This window comes from Podarcis pityusensis (assembly GCF_964106645.2).
Source record: "Podarcis pityusensis genome assembly, chromosome: 5".
NCBI classification, from domain to species: Eukaryota; Metazoa; Chordata; class Lepidosauria; order Squamata; family Lacertidae; genus Podarcis; species Podarcis pityusensis.
The window spans coordinates 49200582-49220771 of record NC_138032.1 but is presented as its reverse complement, the minus strand read 5'-3'; the positions used below and the strand labels follow the sequence as shown (position 1 = coordinate 49220771).

Sequence of the window (20190 nt, the reverse complement as noted above, 5' to 3'; positions counted from 1 at the left end):
AACCAGTAAACTAACAGAATTTAATTAATTTTTCCTTTGAGGTTTATATTTACAGTAGTTGTTAGAAGAAACAAAGTATTTATGAAAATGCACATCTTCTGACCTGCTTTGATACATACTTTTAACACTTGCAGGCTTCTCCCTCATCCCCATTTGCCCAGATCCCATGAACTCAGTCTCTCCGTATTATTAAGATGGTCAAGGCTATAGTTCTGTTTACACAACTTAAATGATTTATCTGAAGACATGCATGCCCTAACCTTTTTCAATAAACAGCATTTCTCTTGTGAATCTCCTCATCATGAATTTCTTTACTACACTATACAGGTCTGATTTGAGTCGGCTACATCAACTTGGATTGCATGCAGTTCTTTGTGTCTGGACAGTAAACAGGTTTAGGGCCAAATTCCATCCCTGGGTGTTTGAACAGGGATACCATGGAAGTCAATAAAGATTCAGTGTTCCTTAGAATACCAGGCAGGATAAAGCTACAAAATTCTTACAATCTTCAAGAGATTGCCTGTGTCCCTCAACTATTTTATGGTTTAGTCTGTTCCCTAAGGGTTCAGAATTTCTGGTTTCATAATTTGTGCAAGTGACTCCAATTAATGCACTTCAAAAGGTCTTATGAAAATCTTTTGCTCTCATCTCTGGGCGAATGGATGATAAATTTGTAATAATTGTTATTATTAAGCAACTGCATCCTCCTCCTTTTGCCTACACAGGTAATAGAAAGAGCCGGTTAGACACAATGTTTTTACAGCTAAAAGTGGCTATGCTGTGGTTTCTAAGCAGCAAGCATTTAGTTATCTGTCTAGTGAAAGGGAATACCAGAAAATGGAATGGCATGGACATCAGTTTTGCTGGGCTACCTCCAGATGCATTTAAGAATATACCCAGACACCTCCAAGTCCAGGATTAGCTCCACAACCGAAGTCCAGCCTTCCTCGTCTCCCCAACCTTTCCTTTCTTTACCTAGATGCAATGGTGCAGAGATAGCTCACAGTGTGCTGCAGTATGGTCCTAGGAGATTCTGCAAGCACATGGGTAGTTTTTAAGGGATTATAGGAACTATGGGAAATGTAATTTACAAGTTTCTCAACGTTCAGGGATGTTGGCAGGGTCCGCCCCCCCCCCCCCGCAGCCAGAGCTCAGCTCCGGCACCTCTCAGGTGGGCACCATTGCCATTCTAAGACAAGGGAGAAATTCATGGTGAGCTCCAGCACCTCTTCTTCTAGAAAAATAGCACTGGACGTTGGGAACCATAATTCCTGTTAACTCTGGATGCTGCAGTACAGGAGTTAGGGCCTAAGGGATGTTCTATTGCAGCAGAGGCAGTTTCAGGGTGACAGGACGAGTGCAGCAGCACTGGGCGCCACTCTGCAGGAGGTACCACAACTGCAGAATGGAACCTGAGAGGCAGGGCGGCACCAAATTTTAGCGTCACACAGGGCACCCATGAAATTTGGGAGCCCAAAGTCTGCCACTGACTGCAGAGCCCACTTTAAGTCCTGCCTCAGTCTACATGTGCAGGTAGAAAGGGACAGTGGTGGGAAAGTGTTTGTGTTGGGCTCCCACAATAAGGGTCAAACATACACTGGATCCAATTTGGGGCCCATATTATTTTGCCAAATAGGTGGAGACAATTCCAATTGCGTCCAGTATGGACACGTGTCTACTCATCATGGAGGACTGCGTCATAAATTACATTACATAAAAACCTTTCACGTAATGACACAGGAATGTGGGAATTGAAAGAAATACGTGTTTTCAAGTAATCGTCTTACTACACATCCCAGGGGACCAAAATCCCAGGGTATAACTTTCTACAGCCTGTTTACTATGCCATCAACCTCTATTTGCTGCACAAAGGGTATAAGGAAGACGGTAGGAGGGATGACAAGAAGTTGATTCATGGTGTCTAAATATATTACTATTACTATTATTATTATTAATGTGTGGTAAACTGGGCCAGAGAAGGGAGAGCACAAGCAATAACTGCTGAAACAATGTCAAACTGAAGTGCATCATCCTTCTCTTGGACATACAGAAAAAGGCTGTTTTCTCGCCACCCCTATGTGAGTAGATATACTCCTGTTTGAGCATTTCAGCTAAGTCCATATTTGTTTAAATGAAATGGAAGTATGTATTGAATTCATTCTACATATTTCTTACACACAGAATTCATTCAAAATATTACTTGCACACAATCTCACCATATTTATTCTTGCATGATACTTCAGATTTTAAATCTCATTATTGTGTTGAATCTAAATCCAGAAAACTGAGAAGTGACTCAGAAAGGATCTCTATGTAACTGCTAGCCAGTCTTTTCTTGCTTTGGAATCTGCCTTCATTAAAAGCACAATATTGGAAAACAACATTATCAGCATGACAACAACACAGTCATAGGGCAACACTGCAAAATAAATTCATCTGACAATCCAGGACTTGGTGGAGATGACTATATATACATGGTCTGTAAATAAAGTTTGAAAGAGATAAGAAAAACTATCACATTTGAATACTAGGTTCACAGTGGACATTAAGCCATCCTGTCAAAAAGACAATATGTTTATTAGAAGCAATGATTCCTCTGGCTTTGCTGGGTTACATTTGTGATTGTTATTCAAGCCTGAGTATGTCACACTATGTTTTTTTTTTAAATTCTGTTTGCTCCTATTCCAAGATCCTAAGAGGGAATTTCTTGCCAGAGATCTAATACCAACTCAAGCCAAGTCGAGTGTTTAAATGCTTGCAAGTGTCAGCATTAAAAATCTGGCATGGAATTTAATAAGTTGCTTACACATGTGGTCTTGTATACTAACAATATGTTCATTGCATATGCTAATATAGGAAAACCGGAACAGTCATACTATGACATAAAACAAAGAAAAATATCAAATGCACATGCAGCCAGTAAGACAAAATATGCTTATGCTACTTGCACCAGAGTTGAACCGCAGGCTTTGAGAGGGAGAACCATTTCAGTGCAAGAGAATGATTCATGTGACCACTTTGTCTTAATTACTCTGAAGCAGTTTGTTGCTGGTCAGTGAAGAACAAAGATATCAGTGTCTCCTGACAGAAAAATAAATAATCATCAGGACTGCAAAGATGACGATGATCCCCAAGATAACTAACAAAATCCGGTTTTGAATGATCCTAAGGGAATAAAAAGAAAAGAAAGTGGTGAAAGAGAATAAGACAATAAAAGCGCAATGTAAAGCACCTAACTTTTCTTTTCCATGTGAGTAACCCATGGAATACAGCTATCTAGATTCTAAAACTATTGTCTGTACTGATCTTGATTGTTATTTGTGTCACTGAGAGCCAAACTAGATGTGACTTTAGCATTGTGTGACTGTTTTTTTTAAGGTAAGTATGGGGGAAGCTTTAACCCTCTCACAGTTCAAATTTGAGATGTCCATATCTGCTTTTTTAAAAAAGCTACGCAATGGCTGAACACATGAAATGATGTAATGTTTAGTTTGTCCCTCACTTCCTGTAGTTGAAAGCATTTGTTAAGGGGCTGGGCCTTCTAACATTTACGTGTACATTAAATTAATATCTGAATGTTTGTTTTTATTTTATAATTTAACTAAATGTCTAAAACCTGCTAAACGGAACATTTAAAACAAGCCTGATGGCAATTCATACTGGAAAGGAGCTTGCCACATAAAGTTTTATCCAACTAAGTCATACTCAGAGTAGACTCCCTGGAATGAATGGATTTCATTTTCATCGCATATTTAAGTGGATACAACCCACAGCAACCCAAGCAAGCCATTATGGAGGTTTTCAAATAATTTTATTTTGGTTTCTTAATTCCAGACAGAAAGCAGTCGCTAATTTGTGCATTAAAGTAAAATATTTCAAGGGTAGGGAACTTGTTGGCAAGGTACTTACTTGAACCAAATACCAAGGGAGAAGTATAAAAGATAGTGATGAAGAAAAAGGATGCTACATAGAAGGACATGTCAAACTATGACTCTTATGTTCTAAAACCTTTCTTTGCCTCACTTGCATAGATTCACTTATGGTAATCAGGCAAATGCTACATTCCTGTGTACTGAACAAATAGAAATGAGTAATGGTAACACACCACTTGTGAGAATGAACCTCTTGTTTCATCAGCATACAAACTATCAGTCGTCAGAGTCTGAATGACACCCATCTGTACAGAACTATTAAAAATGAGTATTTTTATTTTTATTTTTAAGAAAAGGCCTGAGCTTCATTCCAGGGAAGTATTTATCTGGGCTCTTGCGGAATATTGACCTTTACATGGCAGGAACATATTTGCAGTATAGCATCGTTAAAATCAGATTGACAGTCCCCTCTCCACCAAAAAACAACAACAACGCCACCCCCCAAAAAACCAACTGAAATTTCAATCTTGTTTGTAAAAAGATGGAAAATAAAACCATAAACACTATTCAAACAAAGAAACAATGGATGGTGGAAGGAAAAACAATAGGCTGAGCTCATAGTAAGGTGGGATGTTTGTTTGCCATACATTACAAACAGGCATCTTTGTACATATGAGAATTTCCTGGTTAAATAAGTAATATCATACTAGATGTGTCTGGTTGCATAGGCAAGTGTAAGTGCAGAAGGATGCAGTTTTGAACCAACTTCAGATCCCTCCCTCCTTTTTCACAATGCCAGCCACTGCTACAACATTCACCTTTAAAAAAAAGAAAAGTAAATGGATGGATGAAAACTGTCACATCAGACAAACACACTCCCCTGTGACACTTTAAAAGGACTAGCTCTCTATCCTCCTGACAGGTTACAAAATGATCACATTTGCTGACACGTCTTCCGCAAAACTGCTTTAGTGCTTGTGTCCACTTTGCTAGCAGGAGATGAATGGCCTGCTTTGTCCTCATTTATCACTTAAAGCTGAACTAAGATCTGTCTCGTTTATTTTTCCCTTCCTCACTAGAAAGGATAAAGCGCAGCATTAATTCTCCCACGATGACAGCTAATTCAAACTTAACAGGCAATATTTACTCTGCCAAAGGGAGCGGACTACTCTGTCTCTCTTGGAGAGGAAAAATGTTTAATGGTCTAACAAACTAAAGCTAATTAAAGAGGCTTCTGCTTCTTATTAGTTTGCAGTGCAGATTAACACCTGAACTTTCAACCACTCTCTCTTTCTTTCTTTCCCTCTTCTTTTGGGGCATTTTCTAGCAAAACAACACCTGATAGCAAACTGTTTGCCCAAATGAATGCATGAAAAGCAGAGTGCATATTTACTCAGTCACCCTCACTGATCCTGAAAAGAAACTCAGGAAAATTGAAATTCAGCAGAGAAACAGATTAAAAAGCATGAAAACTCTTTAAAAATTCAGCCTTAAGTAACATACAGTAATATTCCTCTAATATGACTGTGCTGACAACCATTTTATTTGTGGGATGAAGGCCCCAAGGCATCCATGATGCTAATTTACAAAGGATTAACTGTGGATGGAACTTGCTTAGTCGAACACATAGTTAGGCAAATGCATACATCTAACACACTGAATCGTTAAGCCATCGCCTCATATCTGACCTAGTTAGTGTCTCATCACACCCAAATTACAGTGAGAAAAAAAGAATAAATAAAAGGAGTCCTCCAAATGTTTCATTTCTAATTCTCTGGCTGCACACTTGATTGGAAGATTACTTAATCTGCAAACTCGTCTCTAAAATCCTCATCAGGAAAAGAAGAAGCAGTACAGACCCCCACCTGTATCTGCTAATTAAATGTTCCATTAAAGTACGAATGTAGGATATGCATATCAAAGTTCAACTTCTAGGAATCTGAATTAGCTTGCCCACTGCAGCAAAAGAATACAATATTGAACAGAACAAATTAATCATGAAATAGGAAGGATGTTATCAACATGCTCCTCTGCAGAATTATTACCCTGTTTCATATTAAACCCTAAAATAAACATGCTCTTTAAATCTCGGCAAAAGTTACGTTGAGTCTGTAGCGTTTCAAGCAGGGAAGCAGAGCAAGGAAAACTTCAGAATGAGTTTCTGAAGCAGCAGAGCTCCACTTTGAAGGGTGACAGGATGGAATGGTACATAAAGAACTTGGATTCTGGTGTCAATACATTTCAGATCTCAAGTCAACAATCCAGGGCGCTAAAAGAAAGAATGAAGAAAGAGGGCTGGGGGCTGGGTGGGATTTCAGCAATATTCTGTAATCAAACCAGCTCACAGTGGCAGAACAATGGTTGGCATTGGCAGGACCCATCTGTAAAGAGGCCTCTAGTACTGTCACAGCCAGACACTGCCAGTGGGTATTGCTCCAGGCAAAGCAGCAAGGAATTTCAAGCGGTGGGAGGGAAAGGAGGAAAGTGGGGTTCAGCATCTTCTGCAAAAAGCCACATGGCTAACTCACCAACAAAAACACAAATGATATTTGTAACTTTGGATTCTTTTTACCTAAAAAATTCAGTTCAATCTTCCAGAGAGGCAACCCAGCGCCTCCTTTGAAAATGCAAAGCATGTTTACAGGGTAAATAATTTAAGAAATAATATATACTTGAAAGGAGACACCCACTGAAACATCCATGGCTAAAGTGCCTGAAGGCAAAAACTTGTGCATTTGCATGCTGCATTTTATTAAGTTAGCACACTGTAGCTTTAAAAGAATGCATGGCCAAATTAAAAGGAATGTGTGACTAAAACATCAAGGGTGCTTCCAGTTTGCATTATGAATCACAGCGTTGCTGATATTAAGACGAATTAACTGTTTATTCGATGCAGTCTGTGGACCGAATTTACAGAAGTTTTTGCCCACAAATCTATATGTTGTAAGAATAAGATGGGGCTGGATGAGGCATTTAGAATCTTCCCTTTTCATTTTTCAGCGACTGTGGTAACAACTCTGTCCATGGAGGGCTGGAGATCATACATTAAGTTCTATGTGCAAATGTGTCAGGAGAGATGGATGGAACACCTTGCACAGGGAGGAAAAAAAAAAGAGCTTCTGAACCGGCCCTTCGTTGTGAAAGTCTATTGTAAATAACTGCTGGGTTTTTACCCTTCAACTAAAGAGGGATTCGCACACGGACATCTTGATTTAAAGGATTCTGTGAATCTCTGAATCAATCACAGATCCACAGCCAGAATCGCATGCAGTTCCATAAGGTTTATAAGTTCCACAGTATTACACATGATTGCACCACACAACATGAATAGTTATGGCTGAGCCAGCACTCCTGAAAAAAGAAATGTCTGCATAGAATCATATTCAAATTTGGTATTTACACAGGACTTTAATGCACAAAGGATTTCCCACTATTTAATGGATTGGAAAAGCTGAGACAGTACAGTCATACCTCATGTTACGTTTGCCTCATGATACGTTTTTTCAGGTTGCGTCCCGTGGTGACCCAGAAGTACCAGAAAGGGTTTCACTGCTTGCGCATGTGCAGACGCGCAAAATGACGTCACACGCATGTGCAGAAGCGGCGAATCGCAACCTGCGCGTGTGCAGATGCACTGCTGGAGGTTGTGTTCTATTCATGTTGCGAACGGGCCTCCGGAACAGATCCCGTTCGCAACCAGAGGTACCACAGTAGTCTGCTCAAGATGACCTATTGGGGTGAAGTGAATGCTGAGATTTTACGTGTGGCCTCTTAGATACAGTTTCAACCCTGCATCCATTTCAACACACCAGTTCTTACTAATAACTCATACTTCTGTTCAGTAGCCTTGTAGGTTTACATTCTGTTTGCTCTTAAAATACTAAAACCACCATATGAAGAAAGGCATACCAGGCTAGAAATGTTTTGACCTGAAATTAGGTGGGGATTGCTGTCGGTGCACTATATTAAATAGACATGAAGGAAATGCAATTTACTGTATTAGCACTCCGGATTCCGGGTGGTGCAGGCAGTTCCCCTGCACAGGGGGCTAATCCAAGGGGGCACAAAGTTGAGTACATCCATTTGGGTGTGCCAAATTTTGGCCTCACACAGAGCGCCATATTATGAAAGATTACCAAAGTCGGCCCCGATATAAAGCATCAGGTCTTCCGGTCAAGATTTGCTTTTCCTGTGTATTGCCATAGTGCCTAACTTTTCCTTAACAAACCTCCTAGTAGCTCCACTCCGAAGTCAATGCCAATTTTATTCAGCGAGACAAGGAATGACAGGACCAGTTTTCCATCTTAGAGGTCAAGCAGATCATGTCTGCAATGATCTCCAGGCCAGCAGAAATCAAGCTTGCACTTCAGACCCATTCCCAAAACCATTGTTTGCATGACCTTGCTGCTTTAGAGCTACCTCTCCCGAAATCTGCGCGTACAATGGCTCTGATGAGATTTGCAGCATAGTTATATGTGAAGGTGTTTCAGAAGAGACAACTACTTACTTTATAGCATGTTAGCTACTCTTGCACTAAGATTGCCAACTGCGTTAAAATTCTTTAGGAAACACCCCCCTCCCAAGCTGCATTCATTAGTGAGGGAAGTGCACAACATTTAGAGTCCATCTTAATGACTTGTACAAGCTTTAGCACCTGACTGACCAGCGCTGGATAATGATTCCTTGGCATTAAGCACTAATGGCTGCAATGACAATTGCTAATAAAATTAGGAATTGAAGTAATATCATATAAATTAAGTGATGAGCAATCCTCAACAAACTTGTTTTGTAAGTTTTTGCCTATAATAATGAAGCTCTAAGAAGCATTCTGCTCTGACACCAGTACAAATACAAGAAAAATAAGTGGCTACCATGGATCAGTTAACATGCTTTTATTACAACACAGGGCTTTATTTTCAAAGAAATGTACAGGGGGAAAGCAGTCCTCTCAAGAACACAGACAGATTAATGAAAAATATTTCAGGTTTAATGGTACACAATACAAAATGGCTTTCTGTAAACTTATGCATTCAGCATTAAACTAGTTGTAGTTTCAGACGAAAGAATTGCACCTCGTAAGTGGGTGGTGCTGTGGGTTAAACCACAGAGCCTAGGACTTGCCGATCAGAAGGTTGGCAGTTCGAATTCCTGCAATGGGGTGAGCTCCCATTGCTCGGTCCCTGCTCCTGCCAACCTAGCAGTTCGAAAGCACGTCAAAGTGCAAGTAGATAAATAGGTACCGCTCCAGTGGGAAGGTAAACTGTGTTTCCGTGTGCTGCTCTGGTTCGCCAGAAGCAGCTTATTCATGCTGGCCACATGACCCAGAAGCTGTACGCCAGCTCCCTTGGCCAATAAAGCAAGATGAGCGCCGTAACCCCAGAGTCGTCCACGACTGGACCTAATGGTCAGGGGTCCCTTTACCTTTAAGCAACACTAAATATTATCTTTGCAGATAGTCAAAGCCTAGAGGTTTTATACATATGCATGCACCCATACAAAATAAAACAAATGGTACCTGCAAATGAAGCAGAAAAATGGTTGGACACAATAAGCACAGGAATATCAGACTCTTGAATATCCAGGGCAACTGCAAGAATTGAATTTGTGAGCCACACAATCCAAGCATCAAAAATTGGGATTCTGCTCTCCATCGTGGTATACCTAAATGCCCATTCTGAACACACTAATTCTGTTGGAAAGATCATGTAAGTTGGGACCTACACCTGTGAGGCTATGGAAAAGACAATTCTGCCACAATGGCAGCTAATTCAGATGTAATAATAGTTAAAGGGGCAGTGTTCTCTGCATCCATTGGGGGAAAAGGCTATTCAGGCCTTTATATTATGCAAGTATACTTGCCCAAAGCATAGTCCTCAGGTAAAGGTTAGGTGGAGCACAACAGAAAACAGGATGACATGATCCAAGTATAAATGTAAATGTTGGCCTTGGGATAGAACATTGGAGAGGGGAGGGGGTATACAAGTAGCTTCTCTATGGTAAAAAGAGATCTAATACAGGTGCTTAATCTTGTCCAAAAGCACCACATGACAACTAGGATAGGTAATTATACAAGCTAAACAGATGGCACGGACCAATACTTTTTACACTACTCACCTTTTCTTTTCGATACTGAGCATTTATGCTAGTCTGTCATTGTCTCCTATAAAAAGTACTTAAGACCTCATTTGAATTACAAATACACACACACACACACACACACACACGAAAACAACTACAGTGGTACCTCGGGTTACATACACTTCAGGTTACAGACGCTTCAGGTTACAGATTCCGCTAACCCAGAAATAGTATCTTGGGTTAAGAACTTTGCTTCAAGATGAGAACAGAAATAGTGTGGCGGCAGCAGCGGGAGGCCCCATTAGCTAAAGTGGTACCTCAGGTTAAGAACAGTTTCAGGTTAAGAACCTGAAGGACCTCCAGAACGAATTAAGTTCTTAACCTGTGGTACCACTGTAAAGCTAAATGCAACATTGCTTAAATGACTAGTAGCCCCACATCTCATAGGAACACTCTGTCACAAGAGACTAGGGCCCTGCGGGACTTGACATCTTTCCGCAGGGCCTGCAAGACAGAGCTGTTCCACCAGGCCTTTGGCCAGGGCACAGCCTGACTCCCTCCCTCGGCAATCTTCGCGGAGCTCTGGCCCAATGGTTGCCAGTGGCTTGATTTGAATTAATTTTATAATGAATGATTTTAGAGTGTTTGTGCTGTACTTTTGTACTGTTTTATTGTTGTTAGCCGCCCTGAGCCCGGCTTCGGCTGGGGAGGGCAGGATATAAATAAAATTTATTTATTATTATTATTATTGGTAGTCAATTATTTTAAATACAGCTAATTTCACAATAATAGTGCAATAAAAATTGTTCTCTCCCTCCTTTCATTTGTCTTTTCAGAGACCAGAATAAACTTTGTCAATGGGCTACTGCTTGACAGACCTTCTGAAGCCCTGGGTCTTGTTCCATATCTTGCTCCTGTGTGAGAAATTGCAAAAGCAAATCTTTTGGGGTGGCTGTAACTATCAGGATGACTTCTGAGGTGTTAGTACACAACACCTGTGTTCTATGTGAGCACAGATATTCAGAACCACTTGGCATCTCACTTAAATCACATATTGAACTTCAAGTCAACCTACCTAGTGAAGTGTCAAGAAGTGCCAGCACAGGTGGGCTTGAAAGATGACCCCCTTATCAAAATGCTAAAGAGTTTCTCCTTAGAAATAAGGAAGCTGATGGGCGGCTTTCCTTTATTTGCCTCTATTTAATCAACTCTGTAGAAAGTGTCTGGTTTTGGGATGTGTGTACACACATGGGTTTCTGATAAAGAAAAGCATTCATCTAGATAAAACAATTATTTCACTGGCAGTAGCATGTGCAGAAGCAGCCAACAAGAAGAAACACGACAGAGGCTTAGCTACTGTAGTAACTATGGTTTCATTTACATTCCACAAATTTTAAGGAAACAAAAGGAACAGTTTCAGAGAAGCTTGATCTAAGCCAGAAGGGCAATCTTCTTCTATTAGCACAACTCCAAGAACTCTAATACAAAACCAAACTACTTCTGCTTTAATTGTGATTTCAAACTATGTATGAACATCACTTTTAGGATTATTTTCCTTTCTGTGTTAGGGTGTCTTTTTCCATAGGAGGCTGCCTACAATTGTCTTAAGTGTGTGGACCTCTTATGAACAAAAGAGGGGGGGAATACCCCACTCCCTTTGCAGAGGTATATGCAGCAACTGTTCCTGAAAATGTGTTATCCAAAATGTTAGTACTCAATGGCACTTTTTGAGTGATAGAAAAGCATTTTAGTATGTATCGTATATATTCCTCCTCCACCCCCCTCCACTGAATGCTCTGAAGAAAAGAAAACAATCATGGCTAAGGCCATTTGTGAAGATGGCATTAAAGGAGCCTACTCTGAGACAGATAAAAATAATGAGAATCTTTCTGTCAAGAAGGATTTAGAAAATATCACTAGCATTATTAAAATTTAATTTTTTTACTGTGCTTTTTGGTTCCCCCATTTTTCCAGGGATAATGAGCAGGACTGCACACCTCCACATTGCTAGGACTTGTTTTGTGCAATAAATTCAGCCTTCCCGTCTGAAGACATTTCAGACAACAATTTTGACTGCTATAGGCTCCCCCCCCCAACCTGTGCTGTGTGCTTTGAGCCTCCCTGTAAAAAACAGTTCATAAGCTAATATTGCAGAAGGCCAGCGGAACAAATAAAAATCATTTTTTTGACCAACTGATTCAGAGAAATCATGGGAATAGCAAATATGGGATTGGCACAAAAGAAATGAATAAAAGAAGATCGATGTATTCACAAATGGTTTACGTAGCAGAATTAGCTGACAGGAGCTACTTGCTACTATTAAAGTCCTTTCTCTCACTGCATATTGCTGTTAAAGAGACAGAAATACTAGAAATTTTCACTATAAACGCAGTGCTTTAATAAAATAACTAGCCTTCTGTACATAGGGAGAAGTAACAGGGTGGGGAGTTGGAATTCAGGGGTAGTATAAGGAAGTTTCTGAATTATAGACCCCATGTCTCTGAGGGGCAGTGAGATCAGAGTCGAGAATTTGAGGAAGAAGTGATGGCTTATTCTTTCACTGTTTGCAGGAAACACTTAGTGTTAGTCCAATACAGTCTAAAGGTACTTGGTTCTTCAAGGAAGGAATAAAATGTGATATATTTGCTCATTCTGCTCAATTAAATCTTTTCCCACTGGAAAGAAAGTTTGGGGCTATACTGAAGATACTACACACACACACACACACACACACACACACACACTTACTTCTAAAAATGGAATAATCCATTAATGTATGCGCAGGTTTCAACTGCTGAAATGCAAACCTGTGATTCCTTTGTGCTCAGATCCAGGATTCTATCCAACACTGTTCATGCACAAGTGGAATAAGCATCTGCTCACGTAACAAGACTTCACCTGTCCCCTTCTCCCCTCAAAATGTGCTCCACAAAATGTGTTGGGAGACCTTCCAGAGCAGCTTCTGGGGGCTGCAGTAGGGGCAAAAGGAAGGTGTAGTCCCATTGTACAGGCAGAGGTTCACTCACACAATATGGGATTTCATCCACAGCATCTATTTACAAGAGGTCTTAGTACCAGTGTGATTTACTAGTGGCATTAACTCCTGTAATCCTAGCCCAACTAGCAAAAAATGATCCACAGAACTCTTCTGTTCTGGATGACTTACATAAAAAGCATGATGTACATTGGCTGTTCAGCTGAAAGCAGTGCACCTACTTCTCCATAGTTCCTTTGCATTTTAGATGATCTGCTTGTTTCTATAATAGCCTCTGGTACTCTATACGGACCATTTTTATTTATTTGTATTATTTATTTAAAATATTTGTAGCCCACCTTTCATTATAAAAAAGAGCCATCAAATGGCTTTTATGAGCTTGACTTATCAATTTGAATGAAGAATGAAGCTCTGTATTTCATTCTGATGTCTTGGTAGACCTAGGGGTCCCAATAGACCAGAGGATTAACAGAAGTCAACAGTGATGCAGCAGCAAAAAAAGCCAATGCTATTCAACAGAATTATAGTGTCTCAATGGGGAAAAAAGGCTTTTTTAAAAGCAATTTTAAAAAGACATTGAATTTTCCATAAGGCTCACCATCGCCATCTAGTGTCACATTGTATATTGCACTTAAAACACAGTTAAAATGTTTTATTTGCAGCTGTATAGCTGAGTTCACAATTATTCCAAGCCAAACTTATTTTCATTTAATTTCTTAGTTTGATACTAATTTGCTTATGATATTTGCCCGATTAAAAACTAATCTTCTGTAAATTAACTCTGAATGCCATATGGAATAGTCTCATTAATGGCAGCCTGTCCCTAGTCATTTATTTCAAATACCATGAAGTATGTAAGCCAACCTTATTTTCATTGCATTTATGAGACTTCTGTCACAGAAACAAGTTCCTGTATTTTGAGAGCTGATCATCTATTTAAAGCACTGCTAAAATATATATGACACAATATGCCGGGCAATCCATTGGGAACCGCCCAGGTTTTTGTAACAAGGGCATGCTAAAAACCTGAGGTGCTATAATCGGGAAGAGTCTCTCTGAGATTAAGAAGAGCCCTGCTCTTTATTCAGTTCTCCACAGTGGCCAACCAAATCCTCATGAAAAGCTCACAAGCGTCACATGAAGCATTAGCCCTCTCCTGCTGTTGCACTCCAGTAATTGTTATGTAGAGTCATAGTGCCTCTGATCCTGGAGGGAGCCGCAGCCATCATAACTGGTTGTCATTGATAGTTGTATCCTCCATGAATTTGTCCAGTCCTCTCTTAAAATCTGCTATGTCAGCGGTTCCCACCACAACTTGTGGTAGTGTATTCCAGAGTTTAACTATACACTAGGTGAATAAATACCTCTAAGAGCAGGCAGGACAACAGTGGAGTCCCTGTTGCTTACTGGCAGTGTTTTTTCCAGAAAAAAACAGTTCTGGTACTCACCATGAACCTCTCTCCCTTCTCTCTCTCTCTCCTCCCCCCTCTCTCTCTTGTCCCCCCTCAATTAAAACCCCACCTTGTGCACCCCTCCACCTTCTTCAACCTCTCCCCCTACCTTGCCTCGTCTGCTCGTCACATGAACTTTGGAAGTGAGAAATGAAAAACAGGCCGCATTAATGGTTTTTGATGCGGAGAAAGCCTTTGATAATATTTCTTGATCATTTTTCATTAAGGTATGAGAGAAAATGGAAATAGGTAATTCCCACCAAACCCCTTCTCCTTCATCTCTTCCCAGCCACCAGCTGCACAGTCTGTGCTCGCCTCTATGGTTTGCCCCAGCCACAAAATGGAGGATGGTGGCACTAGCAGCAGAAGCTGCTGCCTCCTTCCCCTTCTCTCTCTCTCTCCCCCCCCCCCGCCACCGCCCTGCAGACATGGAAGCAGAGACAAAAGGGAATGGCACTCATGCTTGCCCAGATGTTCGTGGCGCAGTGAGACAGCCAAGAGCAAAAGGTGCCTCCTGTTGACTGACAGCAGCAATTGCAGCCCCCCAAAGGCCTCCTTTTCCTTGCCACCTCAGCCTCCTGCTTTTCACAACCCCCCTTTTAGCCACTGTTGCTTGCTCTCTCTCTCCACCCTCCACTTACCTTATGACAAAATTTGAAGGGGGGGGGGAAGGTGCTGGTACTGCATACTGTTCAGTACTGCCAGAAAAAGCACTGCTTAGTGCAATGGTGAAGGGTGGGGCAGGGGAATTTTTTCCCCTACTAGTAGGGAGCTTGGGCTATGTATATATGAATAAGCTTTCTGCATCCGAAGGGACACACTGCTTCAGAAATGGAAAACAATTTTTAGGCTCCAGAGTTTTTCTACCAAAGTCCAGGGCCTGAGGATTGCTATGAAACTCTGCTTTAGTGTCAACCAAGATGAAGTTTATCATAAACGTAACTAATAATCAGCTGGAACCTCAGTCTGATTGCTGTTCAGTAGAGAAATAATCTGATAGCTTCAGATGGGCACAGTAACTTCTAAAAGGGTGTTAACATGATCGTTAGCCAGCTTAATTAGTACCATCAATATGCTATCTTTGTATTACAAATATGCCATCTTCCCAACTCAATACACACAAAAATATTTTTCCTTCCACACTGCTAATTGAATGGCATAGACCAAAAGTGTAATAGATATCGGTGAGCCACACAATTGCAGCCTATTATTTCTCTCGCTTTTCAACTATAAATACCACACAAAAGTGAATGAGCCCCCTTATGTTTCCCAACAGGCAGTTTACTGACCCAGACATGAATGTATAACAAGTAAAAATGCTATAGCAATACATTTTTAATTGATGATTTCATGTTTATTTACTGCAAGACTTGACTCACCCCACAAGGATGCCTGTCAGGTGTTTTATATAACAGATATACAAGGAATGTTGGAGAAAAAAAATATTTTCTTACCATGGCAAATACTTATAGGCGGTTATTAAATAATAAAAAAGTTATATTGTTTAATCCTTCTTTGGGTTTACTTTTTACCATTAGAGAACACAATGATCAGTGAACTGTGTACGTTTTTTTTATATAAAAAATAAAAAAGCCTTTCAATAGCCTTGTGGAAATATATAAAACAAGCAGCGATACAGTCCTTTGCCAAACACTGTCATAAATTTTTTATTTGGCAGCTAACATTCTCACTAGTTTTCTTGGCAGCAATTGGGACCTTTAGCAAGAAAGGTGCAGGAGAAAAATACCTTGTTTAGGGATGTTTTCAACACTTTCTGGGATTTTTCAGAACTTCTGCCTGCAGCACATTTTTACAACCTCAGTCTCCAACCACATGATGAGTAGGTGGTGGTTTTTAACTTCTTTTTTTTAGAAAATATAGACAGCTTACTACCCGACTCCCCTCTGGCCTCCAGCCTATAATCCATCTCCCCCTCCTCTCTCATATGTGTGTTCCAGAGATACAAGTGGATGCTCTTCAATGTCTAGACAAAAAGAAAAGAATAAAAACAAAACAAAACCCACAGCAACAATATCAGGATGTGTCTTTCGTTGCTCCTGATGTTATCAGAATCAGATTCCCAGATGACAGAGATAAATGAAAGGCAAAAATGTGCTGATTACTTTTGTATTTTTTCCCTTCTTCAGATATTGCTACAAAAACTGGTCACAGGTGCAGCTACCTAGGTCAGTCCGTGGACGGATGATAAACAGAATAGCAAAACAGATTTCTGCACCAAGATCAAGTACTGAATCTATTGTTAAAAAGACATAAAAACAGCACATCTTGGTAAATCTGAAACCTCAAAAGCTTTAATCAAGGTTCTGATAACAAACTGTTTGGCTAAACAGAAAAGCTATTTACAAAGATATGAATCATCCATAGGGTTGAAATTCTTTCTCCACAGCCTATTTCCCCGTCTCAATAGCCAATCAGCATTCCATAGTATTTCCCTACTGAATAATTTTTGGGCTCTTCTGCTCCTTATTTTCTGCCCTATAAGGGGGTTTGTACTTCTACAAACCTTGGGGTTTCCCCCAAGCCTGCAGATACCTTTGTTTTGTGCATGGGTGAGGCTGTTTTGTTACAGAAGGTTCTGCACTTGTACAATATAGAGTGTTGCGAACACTTTCGGGCATGTTTTCCATTGCTTCAGAGATAAACTAAACTCAGATAGCGGAAATTTGACACATAGTAAAAGTAGACCTCTGGTTTCCTCCTCCTATGGATACTGTGTATCCGTATCTGACATTATGTATGTATCTGATCCACTATGTAGAGCAGGTATGGCCAAACTCGGCCCTCCAGCTGTTTGGGGACTACAACTCCCATCATCCCTAGCTAACAGGACCAGTGGTCAGGGATGATGGGAATTGTAGTCCCAAAACAGCTGGAGGGCCATGTTTGGCCATGCCTGATGTAGAGGCTTTGTGAGATCAAACAAAATACAGAACTAAATATATATTTGTAGCTATATTAGATGAACTTAATGTAGCTTCAATGTAGCATACCTGTTCACAAAGAGACATGGAGGAGTTTTTTAATACTGGAAGCACAAGGGGTATGTTTTTACCAGCTGAAATAGGTCCCAGGACAGAGCTAAAAGCAGCGGGTGAACTCTGGCTTTTCATTCTAGGTGGTTTATCTAAGATGAGATCCCTAAAATGGATCTCACTCACACTTTTCTGAGAGGTAGCATTTCTGTACAATATTGGCATCCCTTGGATCTGCAACAAAATGTAATGGTTTGCAGTGGTCCTGTTCAGTGTGATCCCTACCCCCCCTTCAGTCAGCATTTTATTACACTGTCAGTCCTCAATGGGCCGATTGGGAGGTTTTCTGACCATACTTTTTCCTCCCTGATTTTGTTTTGTTTTGTTCTGAGTCTGCTGATACCTTTCTTTTTGTGTGAATGATGCTGTTTTGGCTACATGAGGAGCCATACTTATAGAATGAATTCATTATCAGTATGTAGAATACTGTGAGCAGCCATGCTTTCAAGCCTTTTCACGTAGCTAAAGGGCTGAGAGAAATAAAGCTGAGATTTTCATGATATAAGCTTTAGCCATCCAACAGCCATAAACAGCAAGACTTACTAAAATGTTCATACTTGCAAAAAAGAGATCAGTGTGGCAATAGGGATGCTCCTGCAGTACTGTGTGTATTAGAGGGGCAATCTGATCAGAAGAAGGACTTCTCTAATTCCTGCCTGCTTGCCCCACACTTTTCAGCGATGAGCATACTGAAAGGCGCAATATGCTAGTTGGAGACATTTTAAAGCTTAATATAAAATAATTACATGCTTATAAAGTGTATCTCACCTGTACACATTGCACAAAGTGTGGACTGTTCCATTTATAGAATAGGTGTTAAGGAACACTTTTGTTTGTTTGTTATTTCATAAAATTTATACACTGCATGACTGTAAAAACAAAGAAACCTCAAAGCAGTTTACAAAAAAAAAAAAATCCCTACAGAAATCAAGAAAAAACCCAGAGTTTTCAGAGGTTCAAACTGCTGCTCTGCAAAAAGGCTGGCGATTCAAAGAGTACCAGGGACTGTTTGCAAAAGGGCTTTCTAAAAGCCCAGTGCTGCTCTTTAAACCTCTAGTTTTCAGAGGTTCAGAAAGCAGGTGAGGCTATTAGAAAGCCCTTTTTAAACAGCCCTGCGCTGCTCCTTAAACCTCTGAAAACAGGGGAAAGGAGTAGCCCTGGGTGTCTGCAAAAGGGGAACAGTTTCCCTCTCCTAGAGGAAGGACACCTTGGTCCAGCAAAGGAACTATCAGGAGCTCACTTTAAACTCCTGTTGGTTTCTCTGCGGTCTCTATAGTTTTGGGGACTCCTGGTGGGATGAGTTTGGCCTAAGGACCAGAGGTTCCCTACCCCTTTTCTATAGGGAGTGGGGTGGCTCATATGTCAGCACAATGGATATGCTTGCAAGCCACACAGATACATGGCACATACAAAGGCCTCTCTGTCTCCCCTGTGCACAATTTGCTGCCTTCTGGGCTAGGCAGCTGCAAAAATGCTGAGCTTCACTCCGAGGTTCAGAGAGGCCCACGGTTAGATCCCTACTCAGCCATGAAACTTACTGGGTAACTTCTAGACCAATAACGCCTTCCAACAAGCTGACCTTACATGACTGCATATTGGACCATCTGAGCACTAGAGCAAAACTTACTCCCCCCGCCCCCCCCCCCCGGTTACTGTTATTTAGTTTATTTTATTCTAAATATATTAAAGTCGTACTTTGGATCTCGAACGTCCTAGAACTCAGATGTTTTGGCTCTCGAACGCTGCAAACCCGGAAGTGATTGTTCTGGTTTGTGAACGTTCTTTTGGAACCCAAATGTCCAGCTGGGCTTCCACAGCCAATCAAAAGCCGCAAATTGGTTTTTGAACATTTTGGAAGTTGAACGGACTTCCGGAATGGATTCCGTTCAACTCCCAAGGTACGGTTGTATAAGCCATCTTGAAAATGTCAGTTATTAGGGGGAGTGCAAACAGTTCAGATGGGGGACAGCCAATCATGTATGGTGTCTTCAACTCCCTGGCAGAAGGGTAGGGTTAAAATTAACAAATACGGCACCTAGGCTCTGCTCACATTGACCCTGGTAGATAGGGTTTTTCTCTCATAAAAGACACTTGTTTTGGGTTTTACTATGACCACAACAGAGGAAGGAAAATAAAAAAATCAAGCCAGAACACTTGAATAGTGCTTTTCTAGTTACTTTTAAGGAAAATATAAAGACTCTTCAGTATAAGGTGCCTCATTATTTTTTGCATCATCAGTTAAGGAAATAAAAGTGAAGATAATTTGTTTTAAATGATCTGATGTGAGTGTGGATAACTTAGGATTTAAACTCACCTCTCCCTGATCCTGGTCCAACAGTCTTCATTGGAATAATGAACATAGCATACTATTTATATATTAGTAGCAGGTGAAAAAGGTATCTGCCTGTAGATACCTATAGACAAAGCTTATGCTGAATAATCATGCTCTAAAAAGTCATTATTTGCACAAAGTCATCAAATTAATTTCCATCAATTCAACCCAGTATTAAAATTCACCTTGTCTCTAAAGCCTGCTGGATATAATATTACCAAAGCTGTTGAAAGGGTGTAACACTAACCATGAAACCAAAGCCCAATAAAAGTATGCAATGCATACATTTTTATTGTTTGCTCAGTATTGAAATCTCATTAGAACTCATAAGTCAAACTTTTACATCTGCTGATCATGAAAGAACATGGATGGAATGTACCATGTGAACAGAACATGGTATGTTTTAGAT

General features: G+C 40.4%; 1 protein-coding gene across 4 annotated transcripts in view; it reads right to left on the bottom strand.

Annotated features, from left to right (window-relative positions):
* The window catches only part of VTI1A (vesicle transport through interaction with t-SNAREs 1A), a 242338-nt gene continuing 222148 nt past the window's right edge, over positions 1-20190 (bottom strand). For all 4 annotated transcript variants that reach the window (XM_081006458.1, XM_081006456.1, XM_081006459.1 and 1 more), the window contains one exon: positions 1-3165. Coding sequence is in view for 2 of the 4 variants with exons in the window: in XM_081006456.1 (XP_080862582.1) it covers positions 3072-3165 (94 nt within the window). In the remaining 2 variants the exon portion in view is untranslated. The remainder of the gene's footprint in view (positions 3166-20190) is intronic.